The sequence below is a fragment of the Terrapene carolina genome, unplaced genomic scaffold (assembly GCF_002925995.2).
Source record: "Terrapene carolina triunguis isolate 2854851 unplaced genomic scaffold, T_m_triunguis-2.0 Scaffold69, whole genome shotgun sequence".
Lineage (NCBI taxonomy): Eukaryota > Metazoa > Chordata > Testudines > Emydidae > Terrapene > Terrapene triunguis.
Genome location: NW_020664420.1, coordinates 29,717,795 through 29,730,724, shown reverse-complemented (window position 1 = coordinate 29,730,724; position 12,930 = coordinate 29,717,795). Strand labels below are relative to the sequence as shown.

The window sequence follows — 12,930 nt, the reverse complement described above, 5'->3', positions numbered from 1 at the left end:
TGTTAGATGGAAACCTGTGGGTGAGAGTGAATAGGTTGTAAAAGGAGGTGAAGAGCTTGTACATTTCAGAGACTGTGGGGTTGGCAGAGTAGAGCTATGTGTGTTAATGACGTGTACCAGGGCATTACTAAAATAAGGCAGAGATAAGATTTTATGGACAACTGTAACTGTGAATTTCCTGGTTTTCAGAAGTTTAAGTTTTGCTCCGGTCAACATTCTGCACGGGGACGACATACCATCAAGCAACCTTAACTCTACCTTAATGTAGTTTTTTTCCACTGAATTTTAGTAAATGTTGACCACCCTGAATGCCTCAGCATGGAGACACTTTTCAAATTCAGTTATAATTATTATTAAATGTGTCCAAGTGCTCTGTCAGTGGCTTTTTCAAAATTTGCCACCACACCTTTTTGAACGCAAAAATCTAAGTTCTGAGAAATAAATGGAAGTGTATGAAAATTGTTCACTTCTGGTTTTGCAAATTTTTCCCCATGTTTTGTGACGCTTACAGTCACCTGCTAGTAATTATTCTGTGAATAGTCTTTTTTCAAATTAAGCTAATCTTTTCAAATTTCTGGTGCTAGTAGAAAATTATTCTTTCATATCTGAGTTCCATAGAAAGAGATTAACAGATAGATACCGATATCCCAGTGAGTAAACATGGATTCTGCTGAATTGTGTCATGCTAATAGGGACCCGAACCATTTCTCCCAGCCTTAAAGGTTAACAACCTTGTCTATGTTTAGAAGCTTGTGTTGTACTCTACATGGCTTACATTTCTTCTTTCTTCTTTCTGGAAGTAGACGAGGGACACCAGGCTAACCAGAATTCTGAGAGTTTCAGCTACCAGCCTCCATACCACCTGAAAGGGAAACAGCAGGATAACTGTAGGTTGTTGTGTTTTAATACACAGCAGTACCCTGTAGGTCAATAGGAAATCATATATGCTTTGCAGTTTTCCATGAAAAGAATCTTTGTTTGTTTTGTTTGACTTCCTATTTTTTGTTATGATGAGATCCAAAGATACAGGGCTTGATTCATCCCCAACATATGGAATGGAGGGCAACTTGTACTCACATAAAGATTCACCCCTGTGGTATGACCAACATGTGATATCATTGCCCACTCCCGAGAGAGAGAGGCTGTAATTAATCACTTCATCTCCCTGGTGCTTTAGAGACACCCTCTCTCTGGCCATTCCTGCCCATTTTGTGGACAAGCCCAGCCAGATCCAGGTCCCTGGCAGAATTGGGGATTGAGGGGTTGCCCACAACACAAGCTGATTTTTCTGTCAATGGGTCTGGCCCACAGTGTGCTAGTAGATTACTTCGCTTTGTGCAAGCTTCGATACTTGAGCTCTCAGTGATTCACTTTTATCATAATAATTGCAATTCCTGTAAATTGCATACTTAACTGAAGGAGATTTTGAAATGTGAAAATTAAATACCTGATTAGTTATAGTTGATTAAACGAATATGTAATAATGTCCACTCTAAAGAGCAAAGTGCTGCAGCATTCCTCCGCAACTGAGTGAAATACAATGCATCAAGAACTGAAATAGTAGAAAGAAGTAAAAACAAAAAAAACCCACCACTGGAGAAGGCTAAATCATCCTTTCTCATGGAAAAAAATACGCTGGCATTTATTCCTTTGGGAGGAGAGGGGTGGGGCATGGAATGGTCAGGAAGCACAGCTTTTGAATCCCACAGAGTCTGAAAATCTGTATGAAAAAGAAGCCACAGCAGCATGGCACAGTAGATAGTACATGAGGGGCTGCCTTTCTATGCTGCTGCTGCTCCAGCCCCTGCTGCTACCTGGCAGCATGACTTGCTGTGATTGGCTGAGTCCTCTGCAACTGAGTCATAGCAATAGTGCAGGGGATGCTGCAGTAGCTAATGCTTCCTGACGCAGGGTTAACCTTCATGAGAGATCAGGTGCCTTTCCAGCAGACCAGACAATGCCATGAAAGGGCAGTCTTTAGTTTAACCCCCTATTGACTCCAAACCATGTTACAGTCTATGCCGGAGGTCTCATTGGATTCTAGGAAGTACGAGGAATGCTCTGGGAGTGGCATTCCCTCACCTGTGCTCCTATTTATTTTTTTTAAATAATTTTTAGTAAAAAGGAGACTTTATGATACATGAAAGGATACATTACTTCCTTTTCTGACAGGGCTACTAGATTAGTAGATGGGGAGAAGCAGTAGACATGATATATCTTGATTTTAACAAGGCTTTTGACACAGTCCCACATGACATTCTGATAAGCAATCTAGGGAAATGCAGTCTAGATGAAATTACTATAAGGTGGGTGCACAACTGGTTGAAAGACCATACTTAAAGGGTAGCTGATCAATGGTTTGCTGTCAAACTGGGAGGGTGTGTCTAGTGAAGTCTCATGGGGATCAGTCCTGGGTCTGGTATTGTCCAATATTTTCATTAATGACTTGGATAACAGAGTGGAGAGTACACTTGTAAAATTTGCCGATGGAGTTGGGGTTGTATGCACTTCGGAGGACAGGATTAGAATTCCAAAGAACCTTGACAAATTGGAGAATTGATCTGAAATCAACAAAGTACTACACTCAGGGAGGAAAAAATCAAATGCACGACCACAAAATGGGGAATAACTGGCTAGATGGTGATACTGCAGAAAGGGATCTGGGAGTTATAGTGGATCACAAATTAAATATGAGCTGAACATGTGATGCAATTACAAAAAAGTTAACCTCATTCTAAGATGTAATAACAGGAGCATCATCTGTAAGACCTGGGAGGTAACTGTCCCGCTCTGCTAGGCACTGGTGGGGCCTCAGCAGGAGTACTGTGTCCAATTCTGGGTGACACACTTTAGGAAGAATGTGGACAAATTGGAGAGAATTCAGAGAAGAACAACAAAAATGATCAAAGGTTGAGAGAACCTGACTTATGAAGAAAGGTTAAAAAAGCTGGGCATGTTTATTCTTGAGGAAAAAAAGAGTGAGAGGACACCTGATAACAGTCTTTCAATATGTAAAGGGCTGTTAGAAAAAGGACCTTGGTCAATTGTCCTCCATGTCCACTGAAGGTGGGACAAGAAATAACAAGCTTGATCTGCAGCAAGGGAGACTTAGTTTAGCTATTTGGAAAAACTTGCTAACGAGAAGAGTAGTTCAACACTGTAACAAGCTTCCAAGGGAAGTTGTGGAATCCTCATCACTAGAAATTTTTAAGACCAGGTTGGACAAATACCTGTCAGGGATGGTCTAGGTTTACTTGTTCCTACCTCGGCACCTGGACTTGATGATCTCTTGAGAACCCTTGCAGCCCTACACTTCAAAGATTATGTACTTTGAGCTGCCCTCAAATTTTTAATGTGGTGCTGATTTTTATATTGACAGCCAATAACTACATTATGGAAGACAGGTGGTAGTTTGGGAAGCCAGGGATTTTGGTAGTTGAGTAGTAGAAATTTGAAGTATTTTCCATTTGTAAGGTATGGGAGGCACTCTGAATGTTTGTTATACATGAGTAAGGCTACGTTTATGTCATGGAGGTCATGGAAATCACGGAATCCGTGACTTCCAGAGACCTCCGTGACAATCTCTGCTTCAACCCCAGGGGTTGCAGGCGACAGGTGACTGCAGCGACAAGCGACAGGAACCCCCGGGCAAAGTTCCAGCAACAGCCTCGCACGGTGGGAGGGGGACGCCTCGGGCAAACGGCTGGGGTGTCCCGATTTCTCTTTGGGAAATATGGTTACCCTGCAGCTTCCAGCTGCCATGGGCGGAGGAGGAACCCCACAGCTCCCAGCCACCATGGTGATGGGGGAAACCATGGAGCTGCAGCAGCAAAAGTCACAGACAGGTCACACCTTCTGTGAATTTTTGTTTATTGCCCGTGACCTATCCATGACTTTTACTAAAAATAAACATGACAAAATCTCAGCCTAACCCATGAGAGGACTGGAGCTTTTGGCAGTAGGAAGAGGATGCATCTCTTAATTCCCCTCCCAATTTTGGGTAGAGGCAGCAGTGACTTGAGATTTTGGGGACATTACTGACCACCCACCATGACCTTAGATAACTTTTATAACTAACTCTTTTGTTTCCATGACTCAGCTCACCAAGGGTGGGGATCAGGATAGATTAATAAGAACTCCTTACACATTGGTTTTAGGATAGTGCCTCTGCACCTAGTGACAGGGTCCCACTGAGGATCAGACCCTTCAAAAAACATGCTGCTTGGGCTTATTTTTATGGACATGCTCAGCTGTTTATATGCTTTTGACCCAAGTGGTAGATAGATTAGATTGACATCAGACAGACAGGAGAGTGGCTTACTTGAACATTCAGGGATTCCAGCTGATACACAGACAGTAAAAAGGCCAAACAAGCAAGAAGGTTTTATTGAAGAGGAGGTGAGCAAGCTATTATGCAGCAAATAACACAACTTCCCCCAGTCTGGAAGTGTAAGAAGCATCATCTGTACGTAGGCTAGATATAGACTAGAGTGTAGCCTTGCAAGAGAGATCCCAAATAGTAATGTGGGGGAGTAAAGGAAAAGGGGGATTCACAAGCAGAGACCTTGCCACAATGCATCCCTATGAGATGTTGTTTCGCTCTGTCACTAAAGAACGTTACATAGATCATATGCAACAGTGAATGGAAATGAAGAGAAAGACTGGGCATGTTTAGTCTTGAGAAAAGAAGACTAGCAGGGACATGACAACAGTCTTCAACTGTGTTAAGGGCTGTTATTAAGAGGATGGTGATTGTCACCTTCTGGCCTTCTGAGTGGGTCAGGCATTCAGCCTAACTGTGACAGGCTCTGCTAAAGAGAATGAGCCAACCCAGACCTATCTGTGAGTACTTAATTGCCTAGTGGCAGTTAATTAGCTAAGGAACACCTTGGTCTAATAAAGGGTTATGAGGGCTCAGTTAGGAGGTTCCAGAAGACAGGGAGCCCCTGAAGAGAGGGACTCCTCAGGAGAGCTGGTTAGCACAGGCTCTTCAAGACAGTCTGCCCACCTCTTCGCCTCTTAATAGTTTGTGGCAGACCCTCAGAGCCTCCCCTGCTGCCGCAATGCCCCCCAGAAACTTGTGCAGTTAGGTCAGAAGCTGTTGGGGCAGACCCCGGCCTACAGCTGTAGAGGCTGCTGGGCCCAGTGACAGACCCTTTCGGATGGGAACAGTCCGACACCTGGAAAGACTGAGCCAGGCCAGGATGAAAGGCCCTGCAAGCAGCCAAGACTTGCTCCCTGGGCAGGTGATACCCCCAGTGGGGGCCACCCTTCCCAGTTGTCCTATCCAGACAAATTGACACCTGCTCCCTGAGCCTCAAGGTGGGGCAAGCCCCAGCTCAGCACCCTTGGAGCTGCTCAGCTCAACCATAACAGGATCTGGGCACCAACAAGGGCAGCTCCTAGCCCATAGGGCCCCAGTTAAGAGGCACGGTGGTGCCCCCACTCTCTACAAAACTACCTGGACTGGGGAAGCTGATCCCCCTTACATAGGGTGTGGCAAACTCCTTCTCACAGGACAGATTGGGTGGTCCCTGCACCATGGTCCCTGCACCCTCACTCTGGCCCCACGCCCAGCTCAGCCCAACACGTTGGCCCCTGCCTGACCCCGGCCCTCACCACCTCCCCAGTTCCCAGCACCTGTGCACCCCCCTGCCTAGCTCTTCACACCCACAGACCGCACCTGCCATGCAGCACAGCAGCCACACCTGCTCCCCCACAGTCTGCCACCTGCACCATTCTGGATGAGCTGCTTGCTGGGAGCCCTGGACACTGGAGTTGAAGGACCAGCCGTAGTGCAAGTCCAGGGTGGAAGCTGGGGCCAAGGCAGGTGCCAATGGCTGCCTGAGCAGCCTGGCTTGTGGAGGTCAGGTGCAGAGTGGAAGGTGTGAGCTAGGTGCTGACATGGAGCCGGGCAGGTAGTGACACTTATGGCCAAAGCCACAGCCATGCTTGCAGTACTGCCAAGGAGCAGCCCTGAGCCGCAGCTACAATCTTGCCCATCCAGAGGGTGGGGAGCAGCTGGGGAAGGGGTGGGAGTGCTTCCCTGGCAGCCCAGCTGGCAACCATTTCCTGCTCTTCAGAACCTCAGCTGGTTCCATCCTTGGTCTGGTTCCATCCTGCTCTTCAGAACCTCAGCTGGTTCCATCCATCCTGCCAGCGTCATCCATCACAGAAATCTCCATCCAAGTCTGCCTATAGCTAGGGCAGCCTCTGTTGGTTAGGGAGCTCACCAGGAAAGGGAACCTAGGAAGAGTGCTCCAAGAAACAGAAGGTTCTGAAAAGGAAGGAAGAGCTATGAGTGCCAAGCCCCTAGGGAGACCTGTCTGGTTACCAGACAGCAACAGGAACTATATGCCGTTTCATAGAAGAGTTGCTATGGTTTGACCTCTGTGGGGACCCTGAACCCAGAAAAGGAACCCTCTTCCAGGTGATGGCAAGATGCATGGCTCCAGGGGCTCGTCCCAGGTCAAGAGGGCCTTATCGGTAAAGAGCCTAAGACAGAGGAAGTTGATGGACTTAGGTAGGGCAGACAGATTAGAGTGAACTCATCCCCACTTGCCCCCAGCTAGGATGGTGGGGTAAAGTCTTGTTTACATACCACATTTGGCCTTTTGTTAAATAAATTAGACCCCTTAAGAGGTTTGCCAGCTCCTTCCCTGACCATGTCAGGCATGCCTTCACCTACTTCTGCAAGACTCCCCTCCCCCTTAAAATACACACTTCTTCCCCCTTAAAACCTACTCTTCCATTCACATAAATATTAATACAAGCGATGACAATAAAAGCAACTAGTAAAGTGTATGCTAGACATCACCGGTGACTCAAATTTTGTTTCATCCTATTCCCCATCCTTTGTTGCACTGTCCCAGAACATCAAAGGTATTTGGGCTCCTAATTTCTATTTGATCTGGGCCTGTCTGCTTATATTCAGAGCTTTTTGGGACCACGATGTTGCAACACCTATAAATCACCTGCTATCTTGTGGGCACTGTCTAAATAATAACAAAGAAATAATTTAATAATAATTTGTTTTTAATATGCCTGATTTATTGTGCAATAGATATGTCACACAGGTCCTTGTTGTTTAAATAATAACAGTCGCTTTCTAGCAAATCAAATGCCAGTTAAATTTCTATTTTAATCATAAAAGTTCCTTAGAAGTTACCTTTTTATTACTATGAAAAGTCCCCTTTTAAACACACTCCCTCTTTCTCTCATATATACTTAAATTTTCCCAGTGGAAGGAAAGCTCCCTTATTAAAAATAGATTTAAAATTTTAAGCACATTAAAATACAAACTGTCAGTAACAATTTTGGATGAATGATTTCAGGTGCTAAAGCTGCAATCTATAACCTGTGTGACATATCTATTGCACAATAAATCAGGCATATTAAAAACAAATTATTATTAAATTATTTCTTTGTGAATCATTTTCTGGCTTTTATTGACTGTTCTCTTTACCTTATAAAATAAAAATTAGAAACTCCTAGCTCTAGCTAGTTGGATAAAGCTAGCATTATTATTTTTTCTGAAAAGAACATGGGTGCCAGATAACTCTAGGATTAGAGCCCTTATTTCTATAAAAGTAATGTTAGACAAATTGTTCATAGACCACGCAGCAGTTTATATATAGTTATTGGAGCATATTTTGGGAAAAATATTTCAAATGATGACTTATCGGACTGTGTATATATCTGTCATGAGTTAATTACAGTATATTCATTATCAATCACAGTTTTGTGAAAATTTAATTAAAGAATGGATAAACTGTATGTATACATCAGCCCTCCAAGTTTCTTCACCCTATGGTTACTTAGTACCTCTGGTAACTAAATGCAAAATATCGCACACAGGCCGTGACTATATGTGGTAGTTTATGTGTAACTTTGAAATTGTATTCATCAGGGAAGTGGGAATTCCATAACCCAGTTTCCTCTAACAAGAAGTTTTCGTTACTGAAGAGATGATAACCCCCTTTCCCTCCCTCCTCCACTAAGACACATCATTATGACACCTTGCGTCTACATCACCTAGCATGGTGTGGGTGCGGTTGCTACAGCAACAGCACACATTAAGTAACACTCCCATATAACTTCAGATATGTGAGTCAGTTTTAAAGTTTAACTAGGTTTTTATTAGTCTGTGATGTAGTCCCCAGTCATCTGCAGTTACTAGCTTGTTCAATGCTCACAAATTATAATCTGTTAGTAACACTTAATGCAAATCACTTTCAATATTTAGGTGGGCTGGGTTCCTCCACCAAAACTAATTGTGGGTGCTACCAGCCACATAGGCATGCCTGGTTAACTCTTATATGAAAGAGATTCCGTTTAGTTTCAAAGAAGGGGGGAAATGGAAGTTTGGGAATGTGATCTTTGCTGATTCATCCTGTCTGTCTGTGTTCATCTGTCCAACAAGCAGCGTAAAAATCAACTGGTTCTCCAGCGGTCCCAAAAAGACACCACGTGATTGGACAACTGCTAAATGTTTTCCTTTCAGAGGCATTTTTAAAGCAGCTGGGATGAATGGATGTTGAGGAATAAGACTGAGGTTAACTAAAGTAATTTATAAGACTTAATTTATGTCCTGATTTTTTTAAAGTAGTTTCAATAAGAATAGTCATCAATAACATCTAATTTATAATTTTGTTTATTTTTCAGACATGGAGATGACTTGATTGTGACACCATTTGCTCAGGTAGGCACAACTTACCATATATACATATGAAGTAATAAGATGAGTAATCTAATTTTTAGGTTATGTTACAGTTTACATTTGAAGGGCCCCACGGTCATACCCATTGTTTCCTGTCTCTTATCTTGAAATCAGATTTCTTGCTTGATTCAGGGAAGGAAAAGAAAAAAGATTGTCAACAAGCTGATTCTGCCACAGATGTTACCTATAACTCTTTTTTATTGGTTTACCCCTGATTATTTCTGTAGTAAAAAGCAGTTACATAAACTACAAAATAACCTAGTTTCATTTCTCCTCAACTATTGTATCAAGCCATAGTGCTATTGTGCCATCAACAGGACAAAACTGTGATCTCCTGCTATTAAAATGTCAGTATACTCTGTCATCATCAGTTTACTAGCCATTTTCAGCTCTTTATGTGCAGGTATTTTTATATATAATAATTCTCCACAGAATATGTTCACTTACACAATCACATATATTAATTATTTAGTTTTGATTCTTATAACTAGGTTTTATGTTTTACAAAATATCAATTCAAATATAATTATAACAAATATAAAGCATGGATACATTTTAACAATATAGGTGTCTTATGATATATCAATAGTTAAGTATTTCAGAGGTGAATTTCTGAACTCTTGGGACCACATTTTCCTCTCAAGTAGATGTGGGCATCTCTCACTGAAGTGACTGAGAGTTGCCTCTGTGTATCTAAGGGTAGAACTAAGCACATGGAGCTGTATGTGATTGGAGATGAAAGATGAGAGGAAGGGTGAGGCATAGTAGAATAAAGTAAGAACAATGTCCTCCTTCAGTTTAAGCATCCAGATTTTCTTATCATGATGTTTGTGCATGCAGCACAGGAGCCAGCAAACAGAGCTGTAAACAGGAGTTTGAGTGGGAGTTTGCAAGGGGAGTTTGGGGGGAAGACTAGGAGAACCAGGTAGAGGAACAGACAGCCTAGTGAAGGGAGTGTGTGATGTTCTGGCAGTGTTATGGTGCTTGTTGGGGGTTTGTTTTGCTGTGGGGTGTGGTGTTTGTTTCCCGGACTAATAGGACTTAGGTGGGAAGGCTATGACAGATACAGAGGCAGCAGTGGTAGTGACCCAAGCAGTGGAAGACACAATGAAGATGACTGGATGTGGAAACTGATCCTGGAGGGGGTACCTGAAAAGAGTTTTGTCTGCATGAAGTGTCGCCTGATAGAGCTGATGGAAGAAAAGATAGGAGGATTGGAGATGCAGGTGGAAACTCTGGTTGAGTTTAGAAGGGGGTTCGAGCAGATGATGGAGCAAAGACATGAGGAGGCTGAAGGAAAAAGCTCATACTTGCAGATGGAAGGAAGACTGCTGGGTGAGGAAAGTGGACAGTGGAAGCATGTGACTAAGAGAACCAGGCAGAGGAAAAGACGGGATAGTGAAGGAGAAATAGAGCTCAGGAACAGGTTTGCGGAGTTGGAAAATGAAGAAGGGGCACAGCAGGTGGTCACTGACGGTGGGAGGGCAAGGAAAAAGAGAAGAGCAGCTAGTTCTGTAGGAAGAGGGGAAGAGTCAATGGAGATAACAACACCAAATATGAGCCCCAGGAGGATACAGGTTGGGTTGCAGAGGATTGCAAGGGAGAATATGAATCGAGAGGCCTTGCAGCCAGAGGGAACAGGGGATAGACCAGAGAATCGCACCATCACCAGGAAAAGGCAGGTCTACATGATTAGGGACTCCTTACTGAGAAGAATAGACAGGCCTGTAACCAGAGCTGATCCAGAGAACAGAAGGGTGTGCTGTCTGCCGAGTGCTAAGATACGGGATGTGGACCTGAGGCTGAAGAGGATCCTGACGGGAGCGGGAAAGAATCCACTGATTGTCCTTCATGTGGGAATAAATGATACGGCTAGATTCTCGCTGGAATGTATCAAGGGAGACTATGCCAGGCTGGGGAAGACGCTCAAGGAAATCGAGGCTCAGGTGATCTTCAGTGGGATTCTGCCTGTTCCTAGGGAAGGGCAGCAAAGGTGTGACAAGATCATGATGATCAACAGATGGCTCAGGTGCTATAAGGAGGGCTTTGGGATGTATGGCCACTGGGAGGCATTCATGGACAGAGGATTGTTCTCTCGGGATGGACTTCACCTGAGTAGGGAGGGAAATAGACTTCTAGGATGGAGGCTGGCGCAACTGATTAAGAGAGCTTTAAACTAGGAATTTGGGGGAGATGGTTGGGAGATGTCCAGTTAATCTCCACGCCGGATTTTAACATTGAGAGGGAAGAAAACGAAGTAAGAAAGGATACAGCCATGGGTAGGAGAATGGACATAAGGAGGAAAGATAGTGTAGATACCAGTCTAATAGGTGATACTGGCGGTAGAATGTCTGTGCCTAATCGGGTAAAGAATGTGAGCGAAGCCAAACAGCAAAAATTAAGATGTTTGTACACCAATGCGAGGAGCCTAGGTAACAAAATGGAGGAACTAGAGTTACTGGTGCAGAAAGTGAAACCAGATATTATAAGGATAACAGAAACATGGTGGAATAGTAGTCATGACTTGAGTATAGGTATTGAAGCATATGTGCTGTTTAGGAAAGACAGAAATAAAGGTAAAGGTGGTGGAGTAGCATTGTATATCAGTGATGAGGTAGACTGTAAAGAAATAAGAAGTGATGGAATGGATAAGACAATGTGTGTCTGGGCAAAAATCACATTGGGGAAGAAAGCTACTAGAGCCTCCCCTGGGATAGTGCTTGGGATGTGCTATAGACCACCGGGATCTGATTTGGATATGGGTAGAGACCTCTTTAATGTTTTTAATGAAGTAAATACTAATGGGAATTGTGTGATCATGGGAGACTTTAACTTCCCAGATATAGACTGGAGGACAAGTGCTAGTAATAATAATAGGGCTCAGATTTTCCTGGATGTGATAGCTGATGGATTCCTTCACCAAGTAATTGCTGAACCAACAAGAGGGGATGCCATTTTAGATTTGGTTTTGATGAGTAGTGAAGACCTATAGAAGAAACAGTTGTAGGGGACAACCTTGGTTTGAGCTATCATGAGCTAATTCAGTTCAAACTACATGGAAGGATAAACAAAAATAGATCTATGACTAGGGTTTTTGATTTCAAAAGCACTAACTTTAAAGAATTAAGGAAATTAGTTAGGGAAGTGGATTGGACTGAAGAACTTGTGGATCTAAAGGCGGAGGAGGCCTGGAATTACTTCAAGTCAAAGTTGCAGAAACTATCAGAAGCCTGCATCCCAAGAAAGGAGGAAAAATTCATAGGCAGGAGTTGTAGACCAAGATGGATGAGCAAGCATCTCAGAGAGGTGATTAAGAAAAAGCAGAAAGCCTACAAGGAGTGGAAGATGGGAGGGATCAGCAAGGAAAGCTATCTTATTGAGGTCAGAACATGTAGGGATAAAGTGAGAAAAGCCAAACTCCATGTAGAGTTGGACCTTGCAAAGGGAATTAAAACCAATAGTAAATGGTTCTATAGCCATATAAATAAGAAGAAAGAAGAAGTGGGACCGCTAAACACTGAGGATGGAGTGGAGGTTAAGGATAATCTAGACATGGCCCAATATCTAAACAAATACTTTGCCTCAGTCTTTAATGAGGCGCTTAGGGGTAATGGCAGGATGACAAATGGGAATAAGGATATGGAGGTAGATATTACCACATCCGAGGTAGAAGCCACACTCGAACAGCTTAATGGGACTAAATCGGGGGGCCCAGATAATCTTCATCCAAGAATATTAAAGGAACTGGCACATGAAATTGCAAGCCCATTAGCAAGAATTTTTAATGAATCTGTAAACTCAGGGGTTGTACCGTATGACTGGAGAATTGCTAACTTAGTTCCTATTTTTAAGAAAGGAAAAAAATGTGATCCGGGTAACTACAGGCCTTCAGTTTGACATCTGTAGTATGCAAGGTCTTGGAAAAAGTTTTGAAGGAGAAAGTAGTTAAGGACATTGAGGTCAATGGTAATTTGGACAAAATACAACATGGTTTTACAAAAGGTAGATCATGCCAAACCAACCTGATCTCCTCCTTTGAGAAGGTAACAGATTTTTTAGATAAAGGAAACACAGTGGATCTAATTTACCTCGATTTCAGTAAGGTATTTGTTACGGTTCCACATGGGGAATTATTAGTTAAATTGGAAAAAATGGGGATCAATATGAAAATTGAAAGGTGGATAAGGAACTGGTTAAAGGGGAGACTACAA

General features: G+C 43.1%; 1 protein-coding gene across 1 annotated transcript in view; it reads left to right on the top strand.

Annotated features, from left to right (window-relative positions):
* Positions 1-12,930, top strand: part of PDE4D (phosphodiesterase 4D) — a 460,927-nt gene that overhangs the window by 284,966 nt on the left and 163,031 nt on the right. Inside the window, exon 3 of the mRNA XM_026649103.1 lies at positions 8,665-8,701. Coding sequence (XP_026504888.1) covers positions 8,665-8,701 — 37 coding nt within the window. The remainder of the gene's footprint in view (positions 1-8,664; positions 8,702-12,930) is intronic.